We start from the raw sequence: 26,316 nt of genomic DNA, 5'->3' as shown, positions 1-26,316 counted from the left end.
GCCTACGTTTCTCAGAAAGATATTTAACATCAGAATTAAAAAAACAAAATTAAAAGGTTACCGTAGAGGTAACGTACTATGCTAATGCTAATCTGCAGCGATTGGTCTCATTTTCAATTCATCATGGCTGTAATGTCTGATAAAGCAGCATTTGTGAGCACAGTGCTGCTTCGTGTACAGCGTTACCAGGGAAACTGCTCATTTTACTGCTCCAAAAGATGAAGAAATTTGCATTTTCATTTAGACCGTGGATGTGGATGGGCAATATGCTAACGTTTTATGACATCAACATGAAACAGCTTGGGTCTCCTTTTTAAAAACTACTCATTTCAGTGATTCAGAGTCGACTCTTTCTTTTGAGAAACAATAACTTTATACACAATGCACTTTCAGCTTTAAAACTTTGCATGATGTTTTCGTGCTCTGAAAGCTGTTACACACTGCATGTAAGCTCATTTTCCTAAAATGGCATTTTATAGAATCTAATCACTTAATAGCTTAATTTTATATATAATTTATATCAATTGATACTTGTATGAATTGAATACTTGTTTTTTTATATAAAGGAACAATTTATAGTTGTCCTGTGAGTTTTTGTGGACAAAATCCAGTAATTTCAAAAGAAATTCATTTTTTTTTTTTTTAAATTAATATAGTGCGTGTTATAATTACATAACAATTTGCCTATAAAGATTTTGGAATGCATTCAATTTGATGCCTTTGCGGAATTAACCAACAGAAATCTGCTTGTTGTGAAAGTCACTTTTATATGAGATTACATCGCTACACCCTTTGACACTTTTTTTGCTTGCAATACTTTCCAGAAATTTCGGTAACGTCATCAAACCTTAAACAGAGATGCTGATAGTTAGGGGAGTAAAACTGGTTGCAAACACCAATTTGTGGCGACTGTATGCAGTAAAACTGACATCGCACATTTGTTATTTCACAGAAACATTATTTTTGCAATATTTTTTTCCAGCTAACCTGGATTCTCAAGATAATGGGAATGTTTCTTCTTTGTGGCTGGACGGGCACGTGAAGGCCAGCTGGATGACAGCTCTTAAAGTTACAGACACACCAGTGAGGAACTCTGACAACATCCAGTTCAACTGTCAACACCACCTATCCTGTCCAATCTTTGACCAACGGGAGCTGGCCGCGGCTGTGGCCCCGCCCAAGGGACGGTGCATGTATCTGACGCCCACATGGGGTGCTGTTTTGTCCTTTTCCCATGGAACCATCTTCTTTTGCCCGTTAAAGATGTTCAGAAGGTGTTGTAAGTACTGATCTATGAATTCATAAATATACTGTATATTGTAAAAATCACTAGCTGAACCAGAAGCTACAATCAAGTTTGAAAAGCATTTATGTAGGTAAACCAAGGCGGGAGTTGGGAGGGTGGGGGTGGGCTTCAACTTACAAAAACGAAAATTACAAAATGGACTTGCGCCCAAAGAATGCTAAAGTTTACAGGTTTGTCATCACAGTCCTTCTTGTATACTTTGCAAATTTTTGGACACAAAATCAATTATGGGAATGGGTCAACTAATCCAAGAGCAAGGCAGTGAAAATGTTCAGAAGTTCTTCATATCAGAAAAAAGAACCAAAGTGTAGTTTTTAGTCTTTTTAAGGAGTGTTTCTGTTTGGTGTTGGCTTTTTATGTAACCCGGGTCTAAGAGAAGGTTTGTGCGGCCCAGGTTTTTTTTAGTAATCTCTTATGTTAATGTGGAACTCTTAATTTTCCTTGGGGGTTTTTCTTTTCTTGGACTGACATAACACAAGTATTTTGTGTTCAGTAAAAAAAAAAATTTAAGACTATTTTATTTTTTAAGTTAATCTAAATAAACATGTAAAGATATACAGAGATATTTAAAGGAGATAAAAACTCTCGCCATCCAGGTTTAGGGGGAAGATGTCGTTCCTGACCACGCTCGATGTGTTTGTGTGGGTGCGCGTGTGCGAGCGAAACTTGTATAGATCCTATCCCTCGTTTAGTTTAACACAAGGAAAGCCCAAGTGAACAGCACGCAACTGAACACCGACCAGTAGATTCGCTCTTACTGTTTTTGTTAGGACACGTTAGCGACAAACCGCTGCAAGGCATACTGTGATAATCAAGACATGAACTTCACTCCGGTTTCCCAACTCGGCGAACTAAAGCTGAGCTAAAAGGAGGACTGGTCCTTTTTACAAACTACATCATGGTGAAATAGCTTCGGTAGTCTGGTATGTTGTGATTAAGTCTCCTTTCAATCTCGCCGTCCTTTCTTCCACCCACACAGCTGCATTGTAAAAGTACTCAGTTGTTTTAGTAACGTCGGAAAGTGTCTAACTCACCTTGTTCTTAGTGTCGTCGTAGTCGTGGTTCACGTCGGTGACGGGGGGCGAACGTGCTCTGTAAATACATGTCGTTTAGTTCATCCGATCACGAGGAGCGCGTGGGGGAAGATCCAAAGTCGCCATAGTTCTGTTGTTTAAAATCACGGTTTTAATGTTCGTACGATTACGAGTCGCAGTGGTTTGTTAGATTCACCACCAACTATATTACGCAGGTTTTATGGCACTGACTATTTAAACTCAGTTTTAATGTTCCTTAGAAGTGAGGGTTTGAGCGTCACGAGTGATTAATCTCTTAAGTTCATCTGTAGTTGCACGAATGCTTTTCATCACTGCTATGGTTTTGTCTTTAGGTAGATTTTAGTATAGTTTCGTTTGAGGCAATATATTCCGTGTGGAAAAAAACACCCCGTTTCCTTGGAACACATCAGTCTTTTGTATGGGTCTGTAAATACATGTAGTGTTGGCACATGCTCACCGTGTGCTGGGCTTCGTGACATATCAGGACTATACCTCCGCACGTGTGTAAGTGTGTGCGCGTTTATCACCTTTACAACAATGGTAGTGATGCTGTCAGATTATATGTGACGATGTCCGTTTTGTGTCTCGTGCTTGTTTCTTGCATTTTGGGTTTTTTTTTTTAATCGCTGTTTTCTTTTTCCTTTGTTTGTGCTATGGGGAACTGCTGCCTTGCCTGGCCAAACTAGATTACACTTTTTATTATTATTTTTTTATTTTTACTTAAATACATCCTTTTACATGATTGCCATCTTCAGCTCCATGAAAATGAAAAGGATTGAGATGGCTACGAGGAGTCACTTGCTGGTAGATTTAGATTTTAGATTTAGCGACATAAATATTCAACCCCTGAAAGCTCGGTCTGAATCCTGGGCCAGACGGCGAGTATGTGTCTTCTGGCCCACCCGTCCAATGACAGGAGAAATCAAACAAGCAGTTTAAATAAACCGGCGAATATGCATGTATACTTTTCTTGGTAAATATTTTTTTTTCCACTGTCTGTGTTTACTTAATAAAAAAAAGGGAAAAAAAAAAATCTCATAGTATTTGCATCTCGACATAAAAATCACTCCATTGGGAATTATAAGTGATGTTCCATATTAAAAATGATAAAAAAGTAGAAAATAGTAAAAAACAAAACAAAAAAAACTATATAAACATATATATATATATATATATATATATATATATATATATATATATATATATATATATATATATATATATATATATATATATATATATATATATAAAACTAAAGCCTCTGCTTGGTATGCTCCCCTCATTCTAAGTAAATCTATTGCATTGTAATGGTATACTATTGGGCTTCGTATATACTCGGAGTTTAAACATGGATGCTGGATTTTTGCATGATCATACATTTAATAAAACCATGAAATGACAACTATCAAGTGTTTGTCTGAATGTTAGTAGGTCTTCATCATAGCTTTGTTATTATTGAAACTTGATCTGGAAAGTATTTAATAAAAATAGCATTTCTGCAACCGATTCTGGGTTTTCTTTGTGCAAATGTAAAAGTCAGCATAAAACGAACATTTACTGTATGTGCTTGATGCATGTCACTGATATTGTGTGAGATTAATTTGTGCACATTATTACAATGGAAAATGTAACCTGTTTTGTAATTTTGTTCATATGCTGATTTAAAATGTTGTATGCATTAACATTATCGTGATTTTCAGCTTTATTTCCCCCCTTTTTGATTCCTTTTTTTTTTTTTTTTTTTTTTAAATTTTACAAAATTATGTAGAATGGTGCAAAATTTGGTAAAGGTGTTGCCACTTTACCAAACCAAAAAAAAAAAAAATCCATGCATATGATTCAAAAGGTTAAATGGTCCTGGAAAAGTCATGTTTGTTGTATTCCTGGTCAAAAATTACTGCACTGGAAACGAATTGAAATTGAATCTAGTTGAAATATATTATACTGCACCCGGACTATATCTAAGCTCAAAAAACTAATTTTGTGCGATTGGAAAACACCTTAGATGTAAAGCATGACTAAAAGGAAAGTATGTTTTATAAATAAACATACAATAATGTTAAGTTCTTATAAAACAGCTGTATTTCTGCAGTTCTATAAGTGGCACCTGGTGGCTTTACAGAATTAAATTTACATTCAGACGGAGTTTTTTTGTTTTTTTTTTGCCTTGCCGTAATATTTGACAAGTTGATGGAAAAACAAGCTTAATATGGATCTTTAAACAATTTTGACCTACTATCCAGAATTATTAATGGAGCAGATAAAATATCATTTATTTTTATAATTTTGACATTACCTTCTTTTTTATTTAAAGGCTAAAATGTTATGAAACTTAAAAAAAAAAACAAAAAAAACTTTATATGAACATTTTGCATGTTATTACATAAACTCTTGTGAATCATGCTATCAGTTAAAACCCGACAGCAGGTAACTGAATTGTTGAGCGCACTCTAAATTATAGATGAAACCGAGACGATCGTGCGTCAATAGATGGCACTGCAGCGTAACGTTAGCTGAAGAACTACTGAATGCACCTCAGAATCTTTAGTGCGATGTTCTTAATGTAAGAAGACTTACAAATAATATAGCTTTGAAACCTCATTCGTGTTCTGGTTGTGTATGACCTGTGCTTATGTTTAATGTACTGTGAATTAGAGCTAGGCTTTGTTTGAAACGGCCATGTCGTACATGCACATGTGCCTTCATGGTAAAAGCAATGAAATATAGAAGCAGCTTATAGCTTTATCCAACTGTAAGATACACTAGCGCAGTAATGGTTTAAAACAAGCAGCGTTTGCTGCATCAATAGCGCGTGTCTGCATTCAGATACATAGGCACTTTATAGAAGTGCACACCATTTATTTTTCCTTCTCTCCTCCAGCACACAGTGTACTGTCTGTGGTGACTCCCAGTGGACCTGAGCAAGTCTTATTTAAGGGCTTTGTTTCCTGCATTCGAGCGGCTGGGCCCCAAAGCTCTCAAATGGAGGGCGAGTCTCTCGTTTCTGAGCGGTGATTAATCAAACTCTCTCTACTCTTCCTCTCAGCTGATAAAGTAGACTGCAGGAACACAGATAAGATACTCACCCCTCTAGTTCACCTCACTTTACACTTGAAGAAAAGAAAAATGAGATGCCGGTCTCCATTCTGTGCCTTTATTTCCCAATATGTGTGTACTTGAACTGAACACCAGACATGACTTGGGATCACGTTACTGTTGATTCTTATGTATCCAACTGTTGCTACACATACACAATGCACATTCACTCAGTACAGTATAACGTAGTTGTCATATGGGCCATATAAAAAAGGTTTTCCAGGTGCTATTTAGTTTGGCACGTATAAAAACAGTTTTGCTTTGGTTCTGCACTGATATCAGACGGTTCCAAATCCTAGTTCAAACGTATTATCATAGAACATTGTTGATGAAATCGTCTGGACTGGCTGGCAATAATTCCATACTGAAGATTCCAGAGGTTCCATTTTGAATGTTGCTAAGATAACGTTATATTCTAGTTTTTTTTTTTTTTTTTTTGTATTTTTGCTCAAATAAATGCAGCCTTGGTGAGCTTAAGAGCCTTCTTTTTGAAAAATAACAAATCTTACCAACCCCAAACTTTTGAATAATAATGCAGGGATTAAAAAAAAAAAAAAATTTTAATAAAGAAACACTTGTCCGGATCATTAAATTAAAAAGTGGCCACCTCGTCGTCTTTACAGCTGCTTGGGCCGCACAATGTTTTTTGACGTCAAACAGAAATCACCTCAACAGCAACTGTTTTGAGAAAGGCAGCAGCGAGATGGCAATAAATTCATGAGACACATATTTAAATACTTCTCTGCTTAGCAGAGTTAAAGACTTTTGAGAATAAAATTTAAATAATCCTCTCATAGTCCCTTCCTTTCATGGGTATTTCCACAAAATGCTCCTAGAGGTTCTGTGCGATTCCCTCTCTTCCTAGAAGACTATATTTGCATTTCAAAACATCCAGTTCAACCACTCTAGGAGTCTTTTTTAAAGCTGTCCAATCGGGTCGCTGCCATTTCCATGCCTTTGAATCCGTGAACGTCCACTACAAGTTCCCATAATCAGATTGAGGGCTTCTCCCGTGACTCTGAGGGCTTGGTTCAGACTGACAGCGTGATCGGCTCGTCTATACCATCAGAGCCTGTGCGGAGTATGGAGGGCGAGAGGGGTCGGTCCTCTTTTGGCTCCTGCCGCACGGGGGCCCTGAGTTCTCCTGTGTGGAGCAGGGTTCTGCCGTGGTTCTCCTTATGCTGCTTCTGATCAGCTCCAGCTGGCGTTGTGCAGTTCATCTCTGAGCCAAATGGGCAGAGGCTGACCCAGACGTTTCAACATCCTGAGTAACTCCACGTTCTGCTCACGGTAATACTCCGACAGAAACACCATCGACTGGACAGAGGGAAAGATGAAACGTGCGTTACCCATACATTTATGGATATTCAAAATTATGAGAAGTCGATTCTTAGAAATAAAGACGATGACACCAAAAATGTTTATCTTGTCATTTTTTTTTTTAAATGTCAGTTTAGAAATTGTCAAAATTCTAAAAAAATCTTTTTGATTTTTTTGATGGTATCATTTGATTAAAATGAGAATTATCAGAATTATTATTTTGACTATATAATTTATCTCAGAACAAATGACATTCTGAGAAAACAGACTGATGATAAATTTAAGACAAAAGGTTTAAAAACGATTTCATACTACAGTTTTTGTAAAAACTAATCATCTTAACATGTCATAATTATACTTTTTAGCTCATAATTTCCTTTTTATTTCTATAACTTTTCATGTCGATTATGACTTTTTTGCCAAGTATGTAGCAGATAAGGGCTTCTACGCACAAAGCACAACATGCATCAAACAACAAATATACTGAATGAATATTAATGATCAGCCAGGAATTTTTTGAGCATCTACACACTACACCACCGTGAGAATAATGTGACCAAGTGCTGCAACACGCTCTGATCAGCACTCGGTGATTTAATTTAAGTTGCTTTCAAAATATAATGCTTTATTCGCACTTGATATCAAACTGCCTCTCAAAATAGATCTTATGCTTTCCGTTCCGTCAGTGCTCTCAACCAATTACAGAGAGCAAAACTTCGCTGGCTATAACTGAAACGTGATGCCTATTTTTGTTCGGTCGCGGTATATCCATCTTATCTTCTTAACTGGAGCTGTGATGTAGAGAAGTGAGTCGTACCTCCAGGCTCATTTCTGGATACTTCCTTCCTTTGCTCTTTCCCAGACAGCTGAGTACGTCCTGCCTCCACTTTCTGACACCAGAAACCTTTACTCTCGTCAAACCTTTAAATAAAGAGCAGGAACTAGTTACATCTCCAATAAGACTACTATTTTGTATCTAATCCAATGAAATTCTTTCATTTATTTATAAAAAGACATATATGTGATAAAGAACTAGACTGTATTTTTCTATACTTAAATCTAAGTGCTCTTGGAAACTGGGTGTACAGTAATAATGAGAGCTCGTACGTCAGCGCCTGTGTGTAGTTGAAGTAAGGTGTGACGCCGAGGAATTTCTGAATGCCATCCATCACCTGAGCAGGACTGGAGCGCAGCTGAACGCCGTCCACGATCAGCAGCTGTTCACAGGATAAAACACACGTCACACACACACACACACACACTGAAGCAGCTCAACACCGGTATGGGCTGATTTTCACTTGGAGCGCTCTGAAGCCGTGAGGGTGCACTATTTACAGGTCTGAATATTCCTGGTTATTTTTAGCTGATTAGTGTTTACACAACTAATAACCAGACCACTAACAACTTGATGCATTTGGTCTAACAAGGGAGCTTCAAGAAGACAATTTCAAATCAAAATCTAAATCCTGTAAAAATCTAGACCCGTAAAAGACCAATAAATGAATAACATCCTTTAAATCTATATGCATTTCATTTTTTACACGTTTTAGGAAAGTTTTTTTTTTTTCATTCACCAAGTATGACAGTAAAGACATTTATAATATTACAAAATATTAAAACTGTAAACAAATGCTATTCTTTAGACTTTTTTTTCATTCATCAAAGAATCATGTCAAAAAAGTATTTTGCAGCACAACTGGCGTGTTGAAAAAGGTTCAAATGACACTGTTGTCTATAATAATTGCTGCTATTTTGAACAAATCTGCCTCATTATCACAGGAATAATTACAGTTTTTAAATATATTGAAGCTCTTTCTTTTCAATTGAAATAGTATTGCACTATATGTGTGTGTGTTTTGTATTTTGGGTCAAATAAATGCAGGTTTGGTGAGCATAAGACATTTCAAAAACATTACAAATCTTAACCAACCCCACTTTTGAATATGTTTTATTTATGCCAAGCTCTAAAATATTGAATGGTTAGAAACAATGTAAAAATATTTCTTTTGCACTATTTGTCATTAAACGAGCAGTTTTTTTAGCAGCTTTTATGAGTGCCTTATAATGATAAAGACAGTATCCAGCTATGTAGTGTGTCTTAGCTGCTATTATTTAAGCGTGTTTAGAACGCTCTTAACCAATCAGCATCCATCACCGAAATTAAGGTTAGTTAAATGACAGCATGTCAAAGCTGCAGACTTAGATAATAAGAGTTCTTTTAAGAGAAAGATCTTTTGTGTGCACACCTGGCTAGGTTAACAGTAGTGTAACAAGTACCAGAAGTCTGCTGTGTCTGTGTCTGTCTCTGTCTGTGTGTGTGTGTGTGTGTGTGTGTGTGTGTGTGTGTGTGTGTGTGTGTGTGTGTGTGTGTGTGTGTGTGTGTGTGTGTGTGTGTGTGTGTACCTGACTGGGCTGGTAGTGGTGTAACCAGCGCTCCAGATGGCTGCTGTAGGCTCCAGGCTGCAGGCAGCGGCGGTGCAGAGACAGCAGAGCTGCGGGGGACGACGGCCCTGCAGAGATCACCTCATGAAACGTGTAGTTTAGCGCCACAGGGTCCTGATGAGCCCTCTGATGCTAGAGAGTGACAGAAGTGAAATGATTTTTTTATCGGATGCGTTGCTGTAGAGGAAGTTGATCATATTTGTAAAATGCTCTCCATTAGCACTGCTCTTCATCTCAATGGCAGTTGACTGGTTGGTGCAGGAATCCTGATCATCTGAAATCTACTGTGTTTTGTAAATCCTATTTTTGTTTAGTTTTTTTTTCCATTTGCAACAGAAATAATAAGTTAAGAGGGTCACTCCACCCCAAAAATGAACATTTTTTCAACCACTTACCATCATGTCGTTCCAAAACCGTAAAAGCTTAGTTTGTCCTCAGGACGCAATCTAAGATAATTTGGATAAAAACTGAGAGACTCTCCCCAAAAAATGCCAGCTAACCAGCTAAACTACACAAACGCACCTGGTACCATGAATACGCCCGGTCGGCAGGGTTGATGAGTATGGAGATGATTTTGGCTCTTGGTAAAGGGCGGCTGCTCTCTTGAGCAACTTCAGTGTCAAAGTAGTTTGCGCTCTTCTCAAACAGGAAGTCTGTGCTCACATTTGAGGGTACAGGGAAAAAATCCATGTACCTGAGAGACACACAGACAGAATTAACACTTCTCACGCGAAACAGAAATCCAATATGAATAACAATGTATTGCATAATATTTGCTGAATGAAATTTAATACATGTTTTTGACTTCAAAGATTTTCACATGTACGCTATGAATCACCCTAAACGCATTATTTTATGTCTTATCCCGATTTCAAGATCAGAATTGTACCACTGACAGACAAACATGACCCAGATGTTTTCTGCTAAATCTGTGGGTGTTTTACTACATCCACATAAATTCACAATGTTTGACATTTGACTCATTTTGGTGCTTTGGTGTCATTACATTCTTATAACTTTAAACATGTTAATTTTTTTTGAGGAGTGTAAAAAAAATTAAAAATCCATCAATGGGTCCTTCTGTCCTTCAATTAACATTTACCATGCAAAACAGAAAGTCTAATAACTTTTATCTCTTCTCATCCACTTCTCATCCAAATTTTAAGCATTGATAATAATCATGTAACAGACACAATATACTAGAATATTAAATTTCTGCATTTAGCATGATGAAAAATGTATTTTGATTGTGTGATGTGAGTAAAGCTTTACAAAAATGTGTATTTCATTTGAAAACTAGAAAATGAGATATGGATGGGGTTTCCATGGTTACCAGTCAATGCCACGCTGGTAGTTTGGTCCGCTGAAGAACTGCACCTCCTCAAAGGTGACGGGGCTGGGGAAGCTGCTGGTAATGGCAGGGTGAAGGGCAAGAAACGAGTGAAGCGCGGTGGTACCTGCAAAAAGAGCATGGCACCACTGCATCAAGCTGTTTTGATCAAATATTACATTTCTAGGAAATGCTCTGTGTTCTGTGACTTGTGTATGGTACAGAAGTGTTCTACTACATTATTAAAATGTATATTAGTCTCTAATGGTTTTAATGAGAACATGGGTACATGCTTCTGTTACAATCTCACAGGCATATAGTGTTCAAAATAGAATACTTATCTAACTTAAAAAAATATAATAATAATCATAAAAAGGATTTTTTTACCGGTCTTCTGAGGGCCAATCACTATAAACTTAGGTAGTCTGTCACAGGTCTTCTCTTTGGACCAGATGTCTTTGTGTCTCTTGTCATGACACGGGTTCTGTTTAACAAGGGAGTATTTGTAAGTATAATGTGAGCATAAATTAATATGAGACTGATATAAATCACTTGTAACATGTTTTCGTGTTTGTTACCCAACCATGCAACAGGGGATCTACAGGCAGACTGACAATTATTCTCTTACCAAAGCATGTGGGGAAAAAAATTCTAAATTAATTTCAAACAAAACAAAGCTTAGCTAAATGAAACTTTCTTACTTAAAAATGTTAAATCCTTGAGAATAATGTTAACTAATATATTTACGACATGCAAAATAATTACATTTTATTATAGCATTTAATATGATTATTACTGATGATTGATTTTGGGGTAAAATAAGATCATCTTTGGCAGCCTTTATGAGGTTTACCCAGTTTTACGCACGACTATGTAATTTCACAAACCTGCCACAAGGGGTCTCTCTCATCAGGAAAATCTGGAAGTATTTCTGAGCGAGGCGGACTGGAGGCAGAGTCTGCAGGCGCAGGTGAGTCCAGCACTGCACAAACCTCACCAGTGACTCAAAGGTGTACAGGCCCAGTCGGTCATTGCCGTAGTTTGACAGGTGAGTCATGAATATACTGACCTACCCATGGGAGAAGACAAGGACAAAGACAACGTTTGTAACGTTACGCCATTATTTGAGGTGTTGGCTGGGCCAGTGTGTCTTTGTGGGTGCGACACTAACAGGATTGAGCAGCACTGTAAGAAACAGCTCTCCACCGCGAATGCTCTTGTCCAGCTCCTGAGGGCCTCCTGGATAATCTTTGTAGAAGATGGTATGTGTGAAAAGCCCACAGGTCTGCCGGGAAGAACCTGATACACAAAGCCAAGCACAACTTGCTAGCCAGATCACACATTTCACAACAGAAACGACAGCACTTTTATTTCATGGGAAATATGAATGCTTTTTGTGACCCTGACCCAGTCATAAGTTGCATGGGTATATTAGCAGCAATAGCCAACAACAGTATGGGTTAAAATGATAGATTTTTCTTTTATGACAAGAATCATTAGGGTGTTAAGTAAAGATCATGTTCCATGAAGAAATTTAGAAAATTTCCTAACATAAGTATATAAAAAAAGTTACGTAATATGTTGTTAATCATTTCATTTGGGCAACTTTAAAGTTGTTTTTCTTAATATTTCGATTTTTTTTTGCATCCTCGGATTCCAGATTTTTAAACAGCTGTATTGTCTTATGTTGTCTTATCCTAACAAAGCACACGTCAATGGGAAGCTTATTTATTCAGCTTTGATGTGATGTATAAATATCAGTCTTACAAAAAAATTACCTTACGACTGCTTTTGTGGTCCCGGATCGCATTTTAATAACTTTACAATAATGTTTGATTTGTTAAAATTAATTAATTATAAGATAATGGTTCATTAGTATTGTGTGTATTGTTGTGCACTAAAAATTAAACATTTTTACAAAACTATTAATCTAGGTTGATGTTAATTTATCAAATTTATAGTACATTGTTTGTTAACGTAAAATACATCAGTTTATATACTACTGGCCAAACGTTTTTTGGAAGGATTTGTGACACAGCAGTATTAATGGCTCCAAAAATTCAGCTTTGATATTATATGAATACATTTATTTTAGGTACATTTTTAAATAATAGTAATAATTCAAAATATTACTGTATTTTTTGGAATAAACAAATTCGGCCTTATTGAAACATTAGCCATTCGTTTTAAAAAGATTTTCAATGCAGGGAAAGATACCAAACATATTTGCTCTGAATAAAGGTGCGTCAGCATCGCCAAAAGGCTGTTACAATTTATAATTGACACATTAATACCTGCCATTGTTGACAGTGTACTGCATGCGTTAGCTGTTAGACAGCAATTACACACGTCTTTAAATTAATCTCCTTTAAAAGCACCTCTGCTGAGCCACGTGAATGTCTTTATCCGCTGCACTGCACAATTCTTGAGCATTTTGCACCATAAGCATTGCATCAAGTTAAAAATAGCATGCATCCTGTGCTACATTTTGTTGCGTTTAGTCTAGTTCTCCCAGACACTAGAATGCACCCAAACATCTTATGTAAATGCCCCGGGAGACACATGGTTGACTGAAAGTAATTGCACTTCAGTTTCCACCTGTATGCCGTTGTGTATGAAGCCTCTGCGATAGCGGGCAGGCCTGAGATGAGGATACTCTTCTGTGCTGGTCACCTTGATGCCCCATACGTTTTTCCAGGCCTCATAAAGCTGACTGTGCACAGGGTACACACCTGAGTGATGGGGGGCTACAGCGTAACCCATGTCTGTGGGGATACCATGCTCCTGAAAGAGAAAGAAAGATAAAACCTTTTCAGTATCGTGCACCAGAATCGAGAGTTACACAGCACGTTATTTGGCACGTATCAGGGCAGATTATAACCTGTGCAAACTGTTTGTTAAGTCTCATCTGTTCCGCGAGTACGCTGACGTTGTGGAAGAGATGAGGCTGCATGTGACTCCACATGTGCGGGAACCACCAGAACTCCTGTCGGTGCCGAAGCAGTGTGTCGTCACCCTCATCTTCTTCATCTGTACCTGAAGAACAAGACCAGAAAGAGACGATAAGCGAGCGTGTGGAGGTGGAGATGGTTTTATCTCTATAACTTGCACAACCATCAATTTTATCGTACCTGTATGAAAAAACTTGCCAGAGAATCCCAGGTTGAAGGTGAAATTAGGGACCAGAGAACGGAGTTTGTTTTGTGTGTGAAGCAGTGCCTAGAGAGGACGGAGATAAAACATCTCAGCTGGCACAAGTATACATAATCTAAATAACAGACGATGACTCTTTAGGCCACTTTAGGTTACAACTAAGGGTGGGTGGAATTAATGTTATATCGCAATATGAGTCACAGTGATGATATCCTGCAGAACAGTTGTTTTAGCTAAAAGTTAAAGAAGGTTTTATTCACTGTATCTACAATCTTTTAAAACCTAATTTGGATAAGCTTTAAACTCTGATTAGATAAATCAGTCACATTTACAATACTTCATTTCTGTATTAATATTGCAGATTAAACACAAACAACAGTAAGCAGCTAGATATTATATTATATTTATATTCAGGTTCTTCCTCATCCGGAAACATTTTGCACTCTATTTTTGCATTATTCAGTGTTTTGCTTTCCCAAGTGTAAAAACAAAGTTGTTTCTGATAGCCGCACAAATATATCTAGCATTGTATAAAGGTTTTAGGTTGACATTTCTTCCATCACACTGTCTACCAGCAATACCGGCAGCCCTAGTTATATCAAGTATATTATTTTGATATTATACAGATGCAGGTTGGAGAAGAGGTAGATAAAAGAGGGCAGATCTTGCAGAGACAAGAAAGGCAAGGAAGATAAAAGGTGAAAAGAAATAATAAGGATAGAACAAAAGATGAAAAATCATAGCTCTTACCAGGGGGGAAAAAAGCAATGGAAAAAGAGAGAAATGGGAAACCAAAAACCTCAGGCATGACATTGCGTTTGGTGTGGTGGGCCACACAGAACCCCCTATGAGAACTTATCTGCTCAAATTAAAAAGTGAGCCAGTCTAATTAGCCCCATGCTAGCCTTCAGCGAGAGCCTTCTTTGACTCTCAGGAGATGGGAGAGAGAGAGAGATGGTGAAAGACGACGAACACCATGCTCCACTGCATTACAAACAAGCTCTCCCTCTCGCACAATAATCATGGCTCTCTACAAACAACGGCAGAGAGAATACATCTCCCTGATCCGTATTAAGTGTGCTAATTCATTAGCTTCAATTCAGTCATGGGGGAGCTCTGGGAGTGCAACGGCCGTCGGAGAGAAGCTCTGAGAATAAAGAGTTTGGATTATTCAAACAAAAGATACCTTTTATGGAAGACAAACTGGGTCAGGTTTGACTGATGTCTGATTCCCTTTCAACCCCAAATACTGATGATTTCATACCAACAAACACGTTTTTTTTTTGTTCCTCATAAAAATGTAAATGTTGGTTGTTAAGATGTTCAGTTTGGTTTTGCCTGTTGCTAGGGTGATCCGGGCAGTTGCTAAGTGGTTGCACATTGACTGAAGTCAAAACAGCCGCCCACAAGTCTCCATGATATTACAGTCACTAGAAATGACTGTCTGAACTCTGATTGTCTGTGCGGATTGATTGTAATTTTAGAAGTGCATAAAATATATTTTATGAACTATATTATTTTACAGTGAAATAGAAAAATATACAATTTTCATATTGTTTTTGTTCATATGTTCATATATAATCAAAGCACCTCAAGCTTAAAAAATGCATATCACATCATTTTAATAAAAAATTGGGATTTTGCTCTTTTCTCCAAATCATACAGCCCTGTCACTTAATTTGACTAACAGTAGCAGTGGTGCTAGTCTTAGCAAACACAGTATGTCTAACAAAACATCCTGAAAAGTCAAAGTAAATTGAATTACACTTGGCGAGTACCTCAACATCTGCCACTTTCATGCGTGTCCCCTCCTTCCCAACAAAGATGTCATCCACGTCAACAAGCAAAAATCTGTCCAACGAGAGGCTGAGCCTTCTGCCAGTTAAATAACCCACAGCATCCACGAACAGCAGCTTGTGCAGCCAAAAGACAGGCTACCTCCAAAGAACACCCGTTGGATCCCATCGTGAAGACCTAGGTCTTGCATAACCGTAGCCAGCAGAGCTCTCTGTTGGTGTGAGTGTGTCGGGAGCTGATTGGGTTCAGCTGGTCTGGGGCTAGCTAACAGTACAGGCTCATAAGTGCTGTGGTTGGACAGGAAAGTGGTCCAGTTGTCCGCAGGTAAAGGACCAGGTTCCAGCTCATTAGGTTTGGTGATGTAGAGCAAGGGTGCAGCAGGGTTGACTTTGTAATCCCAAAGTGGCATGTTTGATCGCAAGAAGAGAGGGAAGCCTCTAAGCTGAGCACTGGATGGGGAGTTTTCATTTGCCCGATAGAAGCCAATGATTCCCACTCCATAGTCTTGGCAGTATTTATCCAGTAACTGGCGGTTCCATGAGTCCAAGTTGACGTGACTTGAGCAGATTCTCATAGACGATAAGTGTGTATCGGCCACGACCTCGCCAAGCTAAAGGGGCATGTCCCCCTTCCGGTGCAATTTCAGTGCGGTAATGAAAGCGGCTTGACTCTAAAATGGCTACAATCTCTTGTCCAAGTTGGGAGTAGATGCTTTCCACAAAGAGTAACACCACGGGCTCTGTCCGAGAGGTATCTGCTGTTCTCGCTGACTGTCGCCGTTGGCTGACCTGTGATGGCAGGAACAGTGGAGTCCTTTGTCCACCACCAACTACAGATGTAGCTACACAGTCCCCCAGCGGTAATGGCACAGGGGCCTCCTTGATCTTGGGTCCAGCACTAACGTGATAAGCCAAGTAGGCCATGGAGAGTAGACAGAAAAGGATGAGTGCAAAGATCAGGCGGTGGAGACCCTGGTGCCTGACTACTCGTGCCAACTTTCTCACTCCAGCCATAGCTGTCTCGGCCAAGTGGGTGGCAGAAACAGAGAGAGGGTGGCGCCTCACTCTGGTGGGGAGGTAGAAGACAAAGAGAGCAAGCAGGGATTAAACTGGAAACAAGTTGACCTGCCAGGAAACGACTATTGACTCTAGGTCACCATGGCCCCCATAGCCTGCGACGAAATCGCCGCTCCGGTGTCTCTTTTTTTGTATGGTACTCTTCTCATCCATATATCAAGCCTATAGGAAAGTAGCTGGAGGCATCACGTGAAAAGACAGCTCATTTGTTTGTTATTTTGGATGTTGCTCCTTTGGCTTGAAACCTTCTGCCACTTCATGTATCCGCTTGAACAATCAAAGCATGAGAGAAATGTTTTCTAGCAGAACCTCCTGTCCATCCTGAAAGAAAAATAAGGATGGGGGAAAAACAAAAAAAATTACACGGTTAGAAATACCAGAAAAAAGCCTGCATACTATAAGACCGGAATACAATGCACAACTTTTGCCCAGATTTTTGACACTTGTTGTCAAAAGTCATAGCCAGATTTTGGGCTGTCAGAGACAGTAATGCGTGATGAGTACAGATTCATCCTTTTAAGCCACAAATAATGATTCCATCCAGTCGAGGATATCAAATATGATTGGAATTTTAAGATTTTAGAACAGATAGCTTTCATTTGCCACGGATCTTCTAGCCATAAGGCACATGCTTCTTTGTTGTGATCAAAATACCTGCAAGTCCATAGTTGTTTAGTTTATGATTCCCAGATCTTCTCTGTAACCATGTACCAAGTGTTTTACAATAAAAAAAAAAAAATGCAATAATACATTATTTGAAATTTCAGTTTGTGTTCCATGGATAAAGTGCCACGCTGCTTTAGAACAACATTTGGAATGAAACAACAAAAATTTTTTTCTAAGAATAGGCTGTGAACCATAAAATATGACATGCTCAGCATGATAAAACAGCACTGTTTAATTAATTTAATCCATGTATGACCTTACAAACTGTCAGATTATTAAAGCATGAGTTTAAGATTTGTATGTAAACACACTCATTGATGACATAATTTTTGGGGGGGTAAACTAATCCTTTAATGATATTAAGACAAGACATTTTTACAATGTCTAAGCTCTAGGTATATACTCATGAGAATAAAATAAAAAGGTAATCCACCCAGTACATAAACACTCACATACAGAGTCACAAAATAAACGTGGGAATTAAGTCTGGAGTCATGTTGCTATCTGAACCGTACCATGCACTCTCCTAACCTCTGAAACTCCAGGTCGAAATTCCAGCCTCTCCCCATCCCAGGGGCCAACACAGAAAAGAAGGGGCCCACAGTATCTCCACAGAGAGAGTAATGTAGACAAGCCATCTGCTGATTTTTCCATTAGATGACACACACACTCATACACATACTCACAAAAACACACCCCTGCCCCATTAACACTCCATGTACCCATAATCAAATCTCCCTTACCATGTACATGAGACCTTTTCCCAGGGATCCCAAAAATAACTCCACCCTATGCCATCTCTTAGTCATGCTCCCTCAATATTGTCTTTCAGGTGCAACTGGAAAAGTACAACAGTGATAGTGGATATGTACACAAAGGCAGAGAGCGTCAAGTGTAAATGTTAGTATAGGACATGGTCCGTTTACCATAAGCTAAGTAGTGTCCTCAATATCATGTGATTACATTTGGTCAATCTAAATTGCACCTGTAGAGAAACCTGACGCCATGAGAAATGGGAGTTCTCGCTAAGTAGGCCAAGCGACAACCAAACAAGTCACTCTGCCACTGGCATTATCACCTTTAATGCTGCAATAGTAACCTTTGCTAGCATTACCTTCATTTGAATGAGCTAAAAACACATGAAATGTTATTTTCGTCGCCTCTATTCAAGAGGCACAGGGAAAATGATTAAGTTTGACACACTGCATTAAGCTTCCATTAAGTAATGGCTTAAAATTTTCTCAATGCCTTTATTAGTTAAAAAGTGCAGAACAAGCTTTGGATGTGAAGCCGTTTCTGCACCAGAGATCCAGTTTCAATGATTAATCTCAGAATGGCTGAGCATGAAGAATTTCAGAGATAAAACATAAGCTGACTTAGCAGTTTTATATTACATTATAGCATGTAAATGGATCTTTCCAGTTGCCAAGAATAACTTTAATACAGAACATGACGGCAATAAAATGCACCACAATGCTGATGCCTTATCTGAGGATGTTTCTTTACTTCATATGTAATCTTTTGTTGTACTAGTCAGAGTCTGGTCAAAGAGGCTTTTGGAGATGATTTGAACAGGAGCAGTGCAGCCTGTGACCACAGCGTGGAGCGAGAGCTTTGTAAGGCAGCTCTACAGAGTCTAACGCAGAAGGGCAGAATCAGTTCACCCCGAGAGGGGTGCCTGAGGCCGCCAGCGTCACGACACGCATAAGCAGATGACATTCTGCAAGAGTCCTTAGAGCACTCTCTTCCCACAGCACTCGGAAACACTTTGAATGATTCGCCACACATATTCCGTTTGACTTAAGTGTTGACTTACGGTTACTTTCTTTCCTCTATGAAATCACTACCCTGGCCAATAGCATTTCTACTCTGCCAATGTGTCTGGCCAACAGGAGAACAGCTCTATGGGACACTGTTCTTTATGACTGCTGGAAACCAATGACTGTGGAATGTCTTACTGGCTTTATACAAAGACAAAGTGTCACGTGCCCTCTGGCTGATACTTGATCTCCAGGTAACATAAGGACAATGAATTCAGCAAGAGCCACTAGAGCTGTGATTTATACAATTGCATCTGAGTATTAATGAGACGAGTCACTTAACTGATGAACTGAAAAGCCATTCATAAAATCTTGAGGCATGTTAGAAATAAGGTTACAAGCTATGCTGCTAGAAAAAGAGAGACTACACTATACTGTGCATATTTTTTTGCATTTACATTTTCGCATTTGGCAGAAAGTGATTTACATCGCATTCAAGGAACATATTTTAGCAGTTCTTGTTTTCTCAGGCAATTAAAAAGATTAACTTGGCATTGCTAATACCATACTCCACTGCTTGAGCTGGGGAAAGCTGTAGGGCATTTTGCTTTAATAAAATTATATACAACAAGTGAATTTTGAAATATTTGTATAATTTAAAAGTATGTATATCGTCTTATTTTTAAAAAATGGTATTGTATTGCACAGTACATGTTTGTATTATCAATGCACACTATTAAAACTACATGCAGTATTTTTAAATTCAGTTTTTCCAATTTTTTTTTCATAAAAGAGTGAGAGGACAAAATATGAGAAGATGGATACTAACCAATAGGTCCAACTGCATGCATTACCTGGAGGCACACAATAGTCTACACAATCACTAAAAGAGACAAAAGCCATTTTAAAGAGCCTCTGCTGGTCTAAGTTTAAATACAAACACAAACAGCCATTTAGAAAAATGGGTTTGTTGAATCAGAAGGATAAATGGCAGCATATTACAATAGAGAAAAAAAAAACTGTTGTTAAGCAAGTTTGACGGACAAGAGCAGGAAAAAAGAGCAGATGGCAAACGTTACAGAACAAGGAAGTTTAATCTTCTATCTCTCTATCTTCTAAAAAGCAGAGATAACTGCTCTCATTAACTACTGATAAATATTTAACAGTGGAATATTAGAGTTAAATAGGTCTCCATTAGTTAGGTTATTCATCACCAGACTTCCAAAAGTGTGAGAAAGGAAAAGATTTAGCAAGAGATAAAGTGATAATGTAAAAGTGAGTAAGTAGAATTAGGTAATCTACAGTAAGATAACTGTTGTGAGATGTTTATAAGAAACGGCATGTATTCATAGATACTATCACATACTGTATAAGATAAATGTGCCAACCAGATGGAATAAGACTGTAGCCGTGGGTACATAAAGAGTAAAATGTATTTGAAGGACATTTTGATTTTTATTTCGAATATCCGGTTTCACCTTGAAATATGGGTTGCGAGTGCCGTTTGATGTTGACATTAACCTGGCTTTAGCAGGAGTCGACCAGGCTCAGTCAGATTTTCTTCACATACACAGTAATCTGACCGCCACGTAAAAAAAAAACATCTGCCAGCACCTCAAGAGCTGATATTCACCAATCCCTGTCAAGAGCGTGTTTTCATCTGGACCCAAGCTAATGCTGCCTTATACCGGCAATTCACACACATAGACACTCTTAACATGATGAAGGGCTTCTTTTGGAAATGATGAGCTGCAGAGAGCTGAGAGAAGGTGAAAATAATTGATGTGGAAAGAGTGGAAGTAAGAGGAGGGATGTAGGGGAGACATGTTTTGGTTTTTCAGGAAAAGACATGTGTCAGCATGTACATAGAGGAAATATCAAAGCTGGTATGTACATACTTTATTTGTAGTTGTACAAATAAAACATTGGAATGGTGCTCTGTTGCCCTGAGGTAATTTATCGGGCTCTTAAAAGACATTGTGAAGTTATATATAATGTAATGCATAGAAAATCCAACAATAATAGAACAGCATACGAACACACGCACACACACACACACATATATATTTTCACTTACTCTTCTATTTATGTTGAATGTGATTTAAATGTGATGCAAAGATTTGTGAAATAATATAACGTAGCGACGTTTCAATAAAAATACTAAGAACCACATTATTTCAACAATAAGAAGAAATGTTTTTCAAGCATTAAATCAGCATATCAGAATGATTTTTAAGAAGCCTGTGAGGCTGAAGTTTGGAGCCATCGCATTTTAAAATATATTAAAATAGAAAACTGTTCAATTTTACTGTATTTACTGTAAATAAATACAGCCTTGTTGAGCAAAGAAAAACAACTTGCATTCAAACATGCATTTATGAGTCTATCTTTATAATAAACCATCTTCCTGGAGATCATTCTTCCTGGAACTTACCAAACACATCAATATTTTGTCACAGCTGGTTTGACTACATATTCAAAACCGGATTGACTTGACTGCTGTAACTGTACTTTACAACAGTAGTTATGAACGCACCTCTCTTACTAATACAATAAACCTGGTATTCTTATTTAATATTGACCCAAATAAGTGTATTTCAACATCCTTAATGGATGCAATCACACGGCACATCATGCTCAGGAAGCCTTCAGTTTCCACATGGCCAGATTCCCGAATGCGTCTCGTCCCATCTAACTGTGCGGGGAATAGAACACCATTTCATATTTGTGCAAGACATTGCATCCAAATCAATACTAGCTCAGGCATGATGGAGGGCATCTTCCCCGGGGTCTTTCGCTAGCTGCCTGTGCCAGAACAAGCCTGCGGTGGAGACGTAGCCTCAAGGTCACAGATATTTCAGTGGAACCTACACAGGAGTCAATGCCCGCAACGTTTCACCCCAGCCATGTCTGCATCTCCGTCTCGATACAGCTGTCAGTCAAATAAAAGATGACCAGAGTAGCGTACACACCCTCAACGGCTGTCAAATCCATTTTGGAGAGCACTCCCTCAGACAGACACAAAAACACAAACAGCTATTAGAGCTGTCAGCCCCATTCACAGACAGAGCAACTGACAGTATCTCTCCCTCCTCTCAACAGTCCTCATAAACACATTAATGCAGACAAACAAAAGACAAGCGTAGCAGGTAATCATTCCATCAGAGGAATATAAATTAAGCTCAGCGCAGCATTAAGAACTAAAATCAATTTCAATCTTCTTGCTTTTAGCTCCCTTCCTCCTTTACAAAATCTCCATGGTGATGGATCAATCACTCCGCCCTCCATCTCAGGGATATTGTATTAAGAGTTGGATTTCTCTGAGGTTGAACGCTAACGGCCTCTCGGCGGTTTGGATCGGGCTCTTAGGAGGGGACAGAAGAAGAACCGTAATCCTTTTATAGCTGAGTCTGAGTTAGGATATTCTATTAGCTAGAATGGCTTGACTTTTCTGATTTATACCACACTGTGTCCAGCTCACAGCCAGGGGGAGTTGATAGAAATCAGCAGTCAATCAATTCAAGCCATTGACCCTGTATAATCAGGTTTAATGATTTAGAGAAAGCGAAAGGGGGGAAAAAAATGTGATAAAATGAAAAGCTCCAATGCTCCAAAAACGTTACAAAACTTAGTGAGATACTCAAGTAGACATTTTACAGTAGGCAGACATGGAATTTTTGTATTTAAAAATATGTAATTGTATTATTGTACAAAATTAGTTTTTTAATATTTCTAAATACTTTAGTTATGGTTTACTTATAGTATGATTAATAGTATAGTCATTTTTATTTCAGCTTAATTTAACTTACATTTTTAAGTTTATTTAATTACAAACATTAATATTTCATAAAATATGTATGTGTTTTTGGTTTTTTTTTTATTCACTATAGCAACACATATATGAGGCAGAATTATGATATTTTCTGAGATGCTTTCTCCTGGCAAAATACAGCATTGCATAAATCCTTCACAAAAAAATCCAATCCACAATGCATTATTATTACGAAATATGTTATTCTCTACTGTTATTCTCTTCACTAACAGTAGATTGATATTAAAGTGCATCCAAAATGTCTACATATTACATGTTTTTTGTGCTTTCGGAATGAGCAGAATATGCCTGCTACACTGAAAAATACTGCCTGATTGCTAACTCTGAGACTGTAAAGGTTGGATGAATCTTGCATGCTCTTCACTAGAGTGGCGTTATTTGAGCTACGAGTGACTTAGAGAGAGTCGCTGCCTATGCAGGGTGTTTTAAATCAGCCAATTATATCAGGTTACATGATGCTGCATCTGAACAGCTCGGTATGGAGACAGCTCAAGGTTCTGGAACAGAACTAGAGAGAAGACAGATAACAAGAGGAAAATAAGTCACATTTAACATGATTCTGCAGTAGATTAGCAGCTCTGTATGTGCATGTACTGTATGTCTGAGATTAGATAGCATCCCTAACGGCGTGAAAAAGTCCCATGCTGATTTCCAGTGTGATGATGAAATATTAAACTTGCAACGCATGACATTTGGCATAAATAACAATCTATATGAAGGGCTTTTTTTTTACATTTTGAGGAAGAAAATCAACTGATTACTAACCAGGAAAAAAGGATTCTCAACAGAGATCGGCATAATTGTTTTTTTGTCTTGAATGATGTCAGGCCAAGTATTTTTGATGAGGTTTTGAATGACAAATTTATAAATGTCACATAACAAGAGAAAAAATGCTAATACAAAAGCAATTTTCTCTGGTCAAATGCCATTGAATGCTGTGCTGAAGGACAAAAGAAGCTGGCCAAACTTGCTGAAAGGAAAAAAAAGGAAATTAAAGTACACAGTTCATAAATCCTCTATGGCAACAGACATATTAAAAAAGATAAAGCACAGATGGGCCGCTAGTAAATTTGCATTGTAAATCAAAGATTTACAGCTACTTGTAAATCTCTTCAGAGAAGGGTATGAATTATGAGAGGGATTAATGTTTGATCCCCTTAATTAAGGCTTTAACGCCATCCCCCAAAAAGGGAGTCAAAACAGAAGGTTGGACAGAATCTTAAACAAATATTCTTTTTAAATATATAGTATATCGTATGCCTCAGCAAGTTTTTCAAAAGTTTCAGCAGCCTCAAGTTAGTCAAGTTAAGATTAGTCAGAGGTGGCGTTGGCTGTGGCCTGTGGTGGTAATCATGGAACCAGAAAGAGTTAGTGTTTTAGCACTCATATAGCTATGCATTTTATATTTATAGTCTCTAATTCGAGACAATAGACCAGAAATGTAGATAAATGCATACATTTTTTCCTCTCTTAAAAAAACACTTTCCAAATTATATAGGTCAAAGACAAAAAAGGGGTTTGCAGCTTTATTTATTTATTTTGTACATGAATATGAGCGCTGTTTAATTGAATTATTTCTAACAACAACAACAAAAGGTGTTTAATTTACAGGAAAAATATATAACTCTATAAAAATAGTTTTACCTATAATTTTACACAATTCTTTTTGAAGCATTAAAGTAGGCACTTTTCTTGCATTTATTATGCCATCCCATCTGTTTATATAAAATCGTTTAGGCAATTTACGCTAAACGCTTGGCAATTTACACTTTTTAAAATGCAGCTTGGGGGGGGGGGCTCTTAAAAACAGTCAGCATCCCTAAAAGTTTGTTTAATTCGCACACCATTTCAGCTGCAATCATCACAACAATAGCAACATCTTCGGTAGACTCAACAAGTTTCAAAATAATTTGCTGCCCCAAATAACAAACACATTAACACTAACAAGACAGTCTATGCCAAAATTTGCATATGTGACATTGTGTAAATCTCGGCACAACACACACACACACACACACACACACACACACTTGGATAAGCCGATAATTTTTTTTTGTCGGATCTGAAGTGTTTTCACAGGAACTGGTTAACATTCAAAATGTCAAGTGTTAGTGGCTATGTGAGCAGCCTTGAGCACAAAGGCATAAAATGCGCTCAAAGTGCAATTGTTCAGAGACTCTCTTTCGACAAAATCCCTGAACCACCTCTAAGAGCCCAAAGCTAAGAGCTGAACCTTTGAGAAGAGGAAATGATATCCTCTCACCAGCCATTCAAATTCAAATGTTATCTGTGATTAAACCTTTAGGGGTGGTGAGCGCTATCTCCTTGTCCCTTTGAATGCACTTAAAATAAAAGTGCAAAAGACTGCAGAAAAACACACGGCAACAACAGCAAGACATCAATCTCCTACAAAGGCTTTTAATGGCATCCATTTTAAATCTCATCCTGAGAATTTTAATCAACCGCCATGGGCACATGAAAACAAACTGACTCCGGAGTTTCGCAGAGTTCACTTTCTTCCCAAAAAAGCCTGGATTATATAGAAAGATCATGCAGCCATGGGGTGATTTTCTCTGCCGCTCTAGAAATCAAGGCTTCTGTTAAGGGAAATTGATTTTCTTTAAAGACAAAGCGACGGAGGAAAGGCCAGAGTCCCCTTTCTTGCACGCCACGAGTGAATTGGGTAGGCCAGACAGGTACTGGAGCTTATCTAAGGGTCAGACAGTCTATCATGGGTTACACAGCTGGGAAATGCAGATCGTTCAGCACAGTAATTGACTAAAATGGGCTTTTCACACTTTAAACTGTTACACTCATAGCTGTGGTGTGGAAGTAGTGCACTTACTCAGGATGACTGTCGTTTGGTCGATAAGATTTCATCATTTTAAAGATACTGAATACTTTGATTTAATAAAGACGCGTTCAACTGATCAAAATGAACACAATTATGAATCATTTTTATTTCAAATAAATACCGTTCTTAAGATCTCTCTCTTTAAGCAAAGAATCTGTTTCTTCAAAAATATTTAGCAGCACCAAATCAGCATATTATCATGATTTTTCATTTAAGGATCATTGACACTAAAGACTAGATAATGATGCTGAAAATACAGCTTTGCCAGCAAAGGAATAAAACGCATTTTAAGTCATATTTAAATAGTAAAGATCTATTTTAATGTAACTTATTCAAACGTTTGAATAATATAGTAATATATACTGTAAAGCGTTATTGGTTAAGACTCACAACGTCTGTCTGGGTCACGTCGCGTTTCCTCTCTCTAACCCACTTTCCTGTCTGCCTGTAAATAAATGCTAAAAATGTAATGCATAAACATAATCCTGAGTTATCTTGTTTCACACTGTTCACATTTTCCCTTGGGTTAGTAATTAATCCTAGATATTCAGGTTTCAAGATTTCACACTGTGCATTTGGAAACCCCAGTTTAATATACTTATTTGCATATTTATGAGGTCAATAACACT

At 37.9% G+C, this 26,316-nt stretch overlaps 2 protein-coding genes across 16 annotated transcripts in view; one reads left to right on the top strand and one right to left on the bottom strand.

The window, feature by feature from the left end:
- Positions 1-3,558, top strand: part of camk2g1 (calcium/calmodulin-dependent protein kinase (CaM kinase) II gamma 1) — a 63,780-nt gene extending 60,222 nt beyond the window's left edge. For all 15 annotated transcript variants that reach the window (XM_043253043.1, XM_043253041.1, XM_043253040.1 and 12 more), the window contains one exon: positions 983-3,558. The gene's annotated coding sequence lies outside the window, so the exon portion shown is untranslated. The remainder of the gene's footprint in view (positions 1-982) is intronic.
- A 1,941-nt stretch (positions 3,559-5,499) lies between these two features.
- Positions 5,500-26,316, bottom strand: part of LOC122355837 (bifunctional heparan sulfate N-deacetylase/N-sulfotransferase 2-like) — a 55,836-nt gene continuing 35,019 nt past the window's right edge. Inside the window, 17 exon segments of the mRNA XM_043254400.1 lie at positions 5,500-6,774; positions 7,595-7,642; positions 7,644-7,698; positions 7,885-7,994; positions 9,181-9,351; positions 9,742-9,913; positions 10,553-10,676; positions 10,937-11,033; positions 11,437-11,468; positions 11,471-11,618; positions 11,721-11,845; positions 13,144-13,333; positions 13,431-13,585; positions 13,681-13,768; positions 15,481-15,632; positions 15,635-16,055; positions 16,057-16,896. Of these exon segments, the coding sequence (XP_043110335.1) occupies positions 6,649-6,774; positions 7,595-7,642; positions 7,644-7,698; positions 7,885-7,994; positions 9,181-9,351; positions 9,742-9,913; positions 10,553-10,676; positions 10,937-11,033; positions 11,437-11,468; positions 11,471-11,618; positions 11,721-11,845; positions 13,144-13,333; positions 13,431-13,585; positions 13,681-13,768; positions 15,481-15,632; positions 15,635-16,055; positions 16,057-16,512 (2,670 nt within the window). The 5' untranslated portion in view covers positions 16,513-16,896 and the 3' untranslated portion in view covers positions 5,500-6,648.

This window comes from Puntigrus tetrazona, chromosome 12 (genome assembly GCF_018831695.1).
Source record: "Puntigrus tetrazona isolate hp1 chromosome 12, ASM1883169v1, whole genome shotgun sequence".
NCBI classification, from domain to species: domain Eukaryota; kingdom Metazoa; phylum Chordata; class Actinopteri; order Cypriniformes; family Cyprinidae; genus Puntigrus; species Puntigrus tetrazona.
Note: the sequence above shows the minus strand (reverse complement) of the source record. Positions and strands in the feature narration are given on the sequence as shown.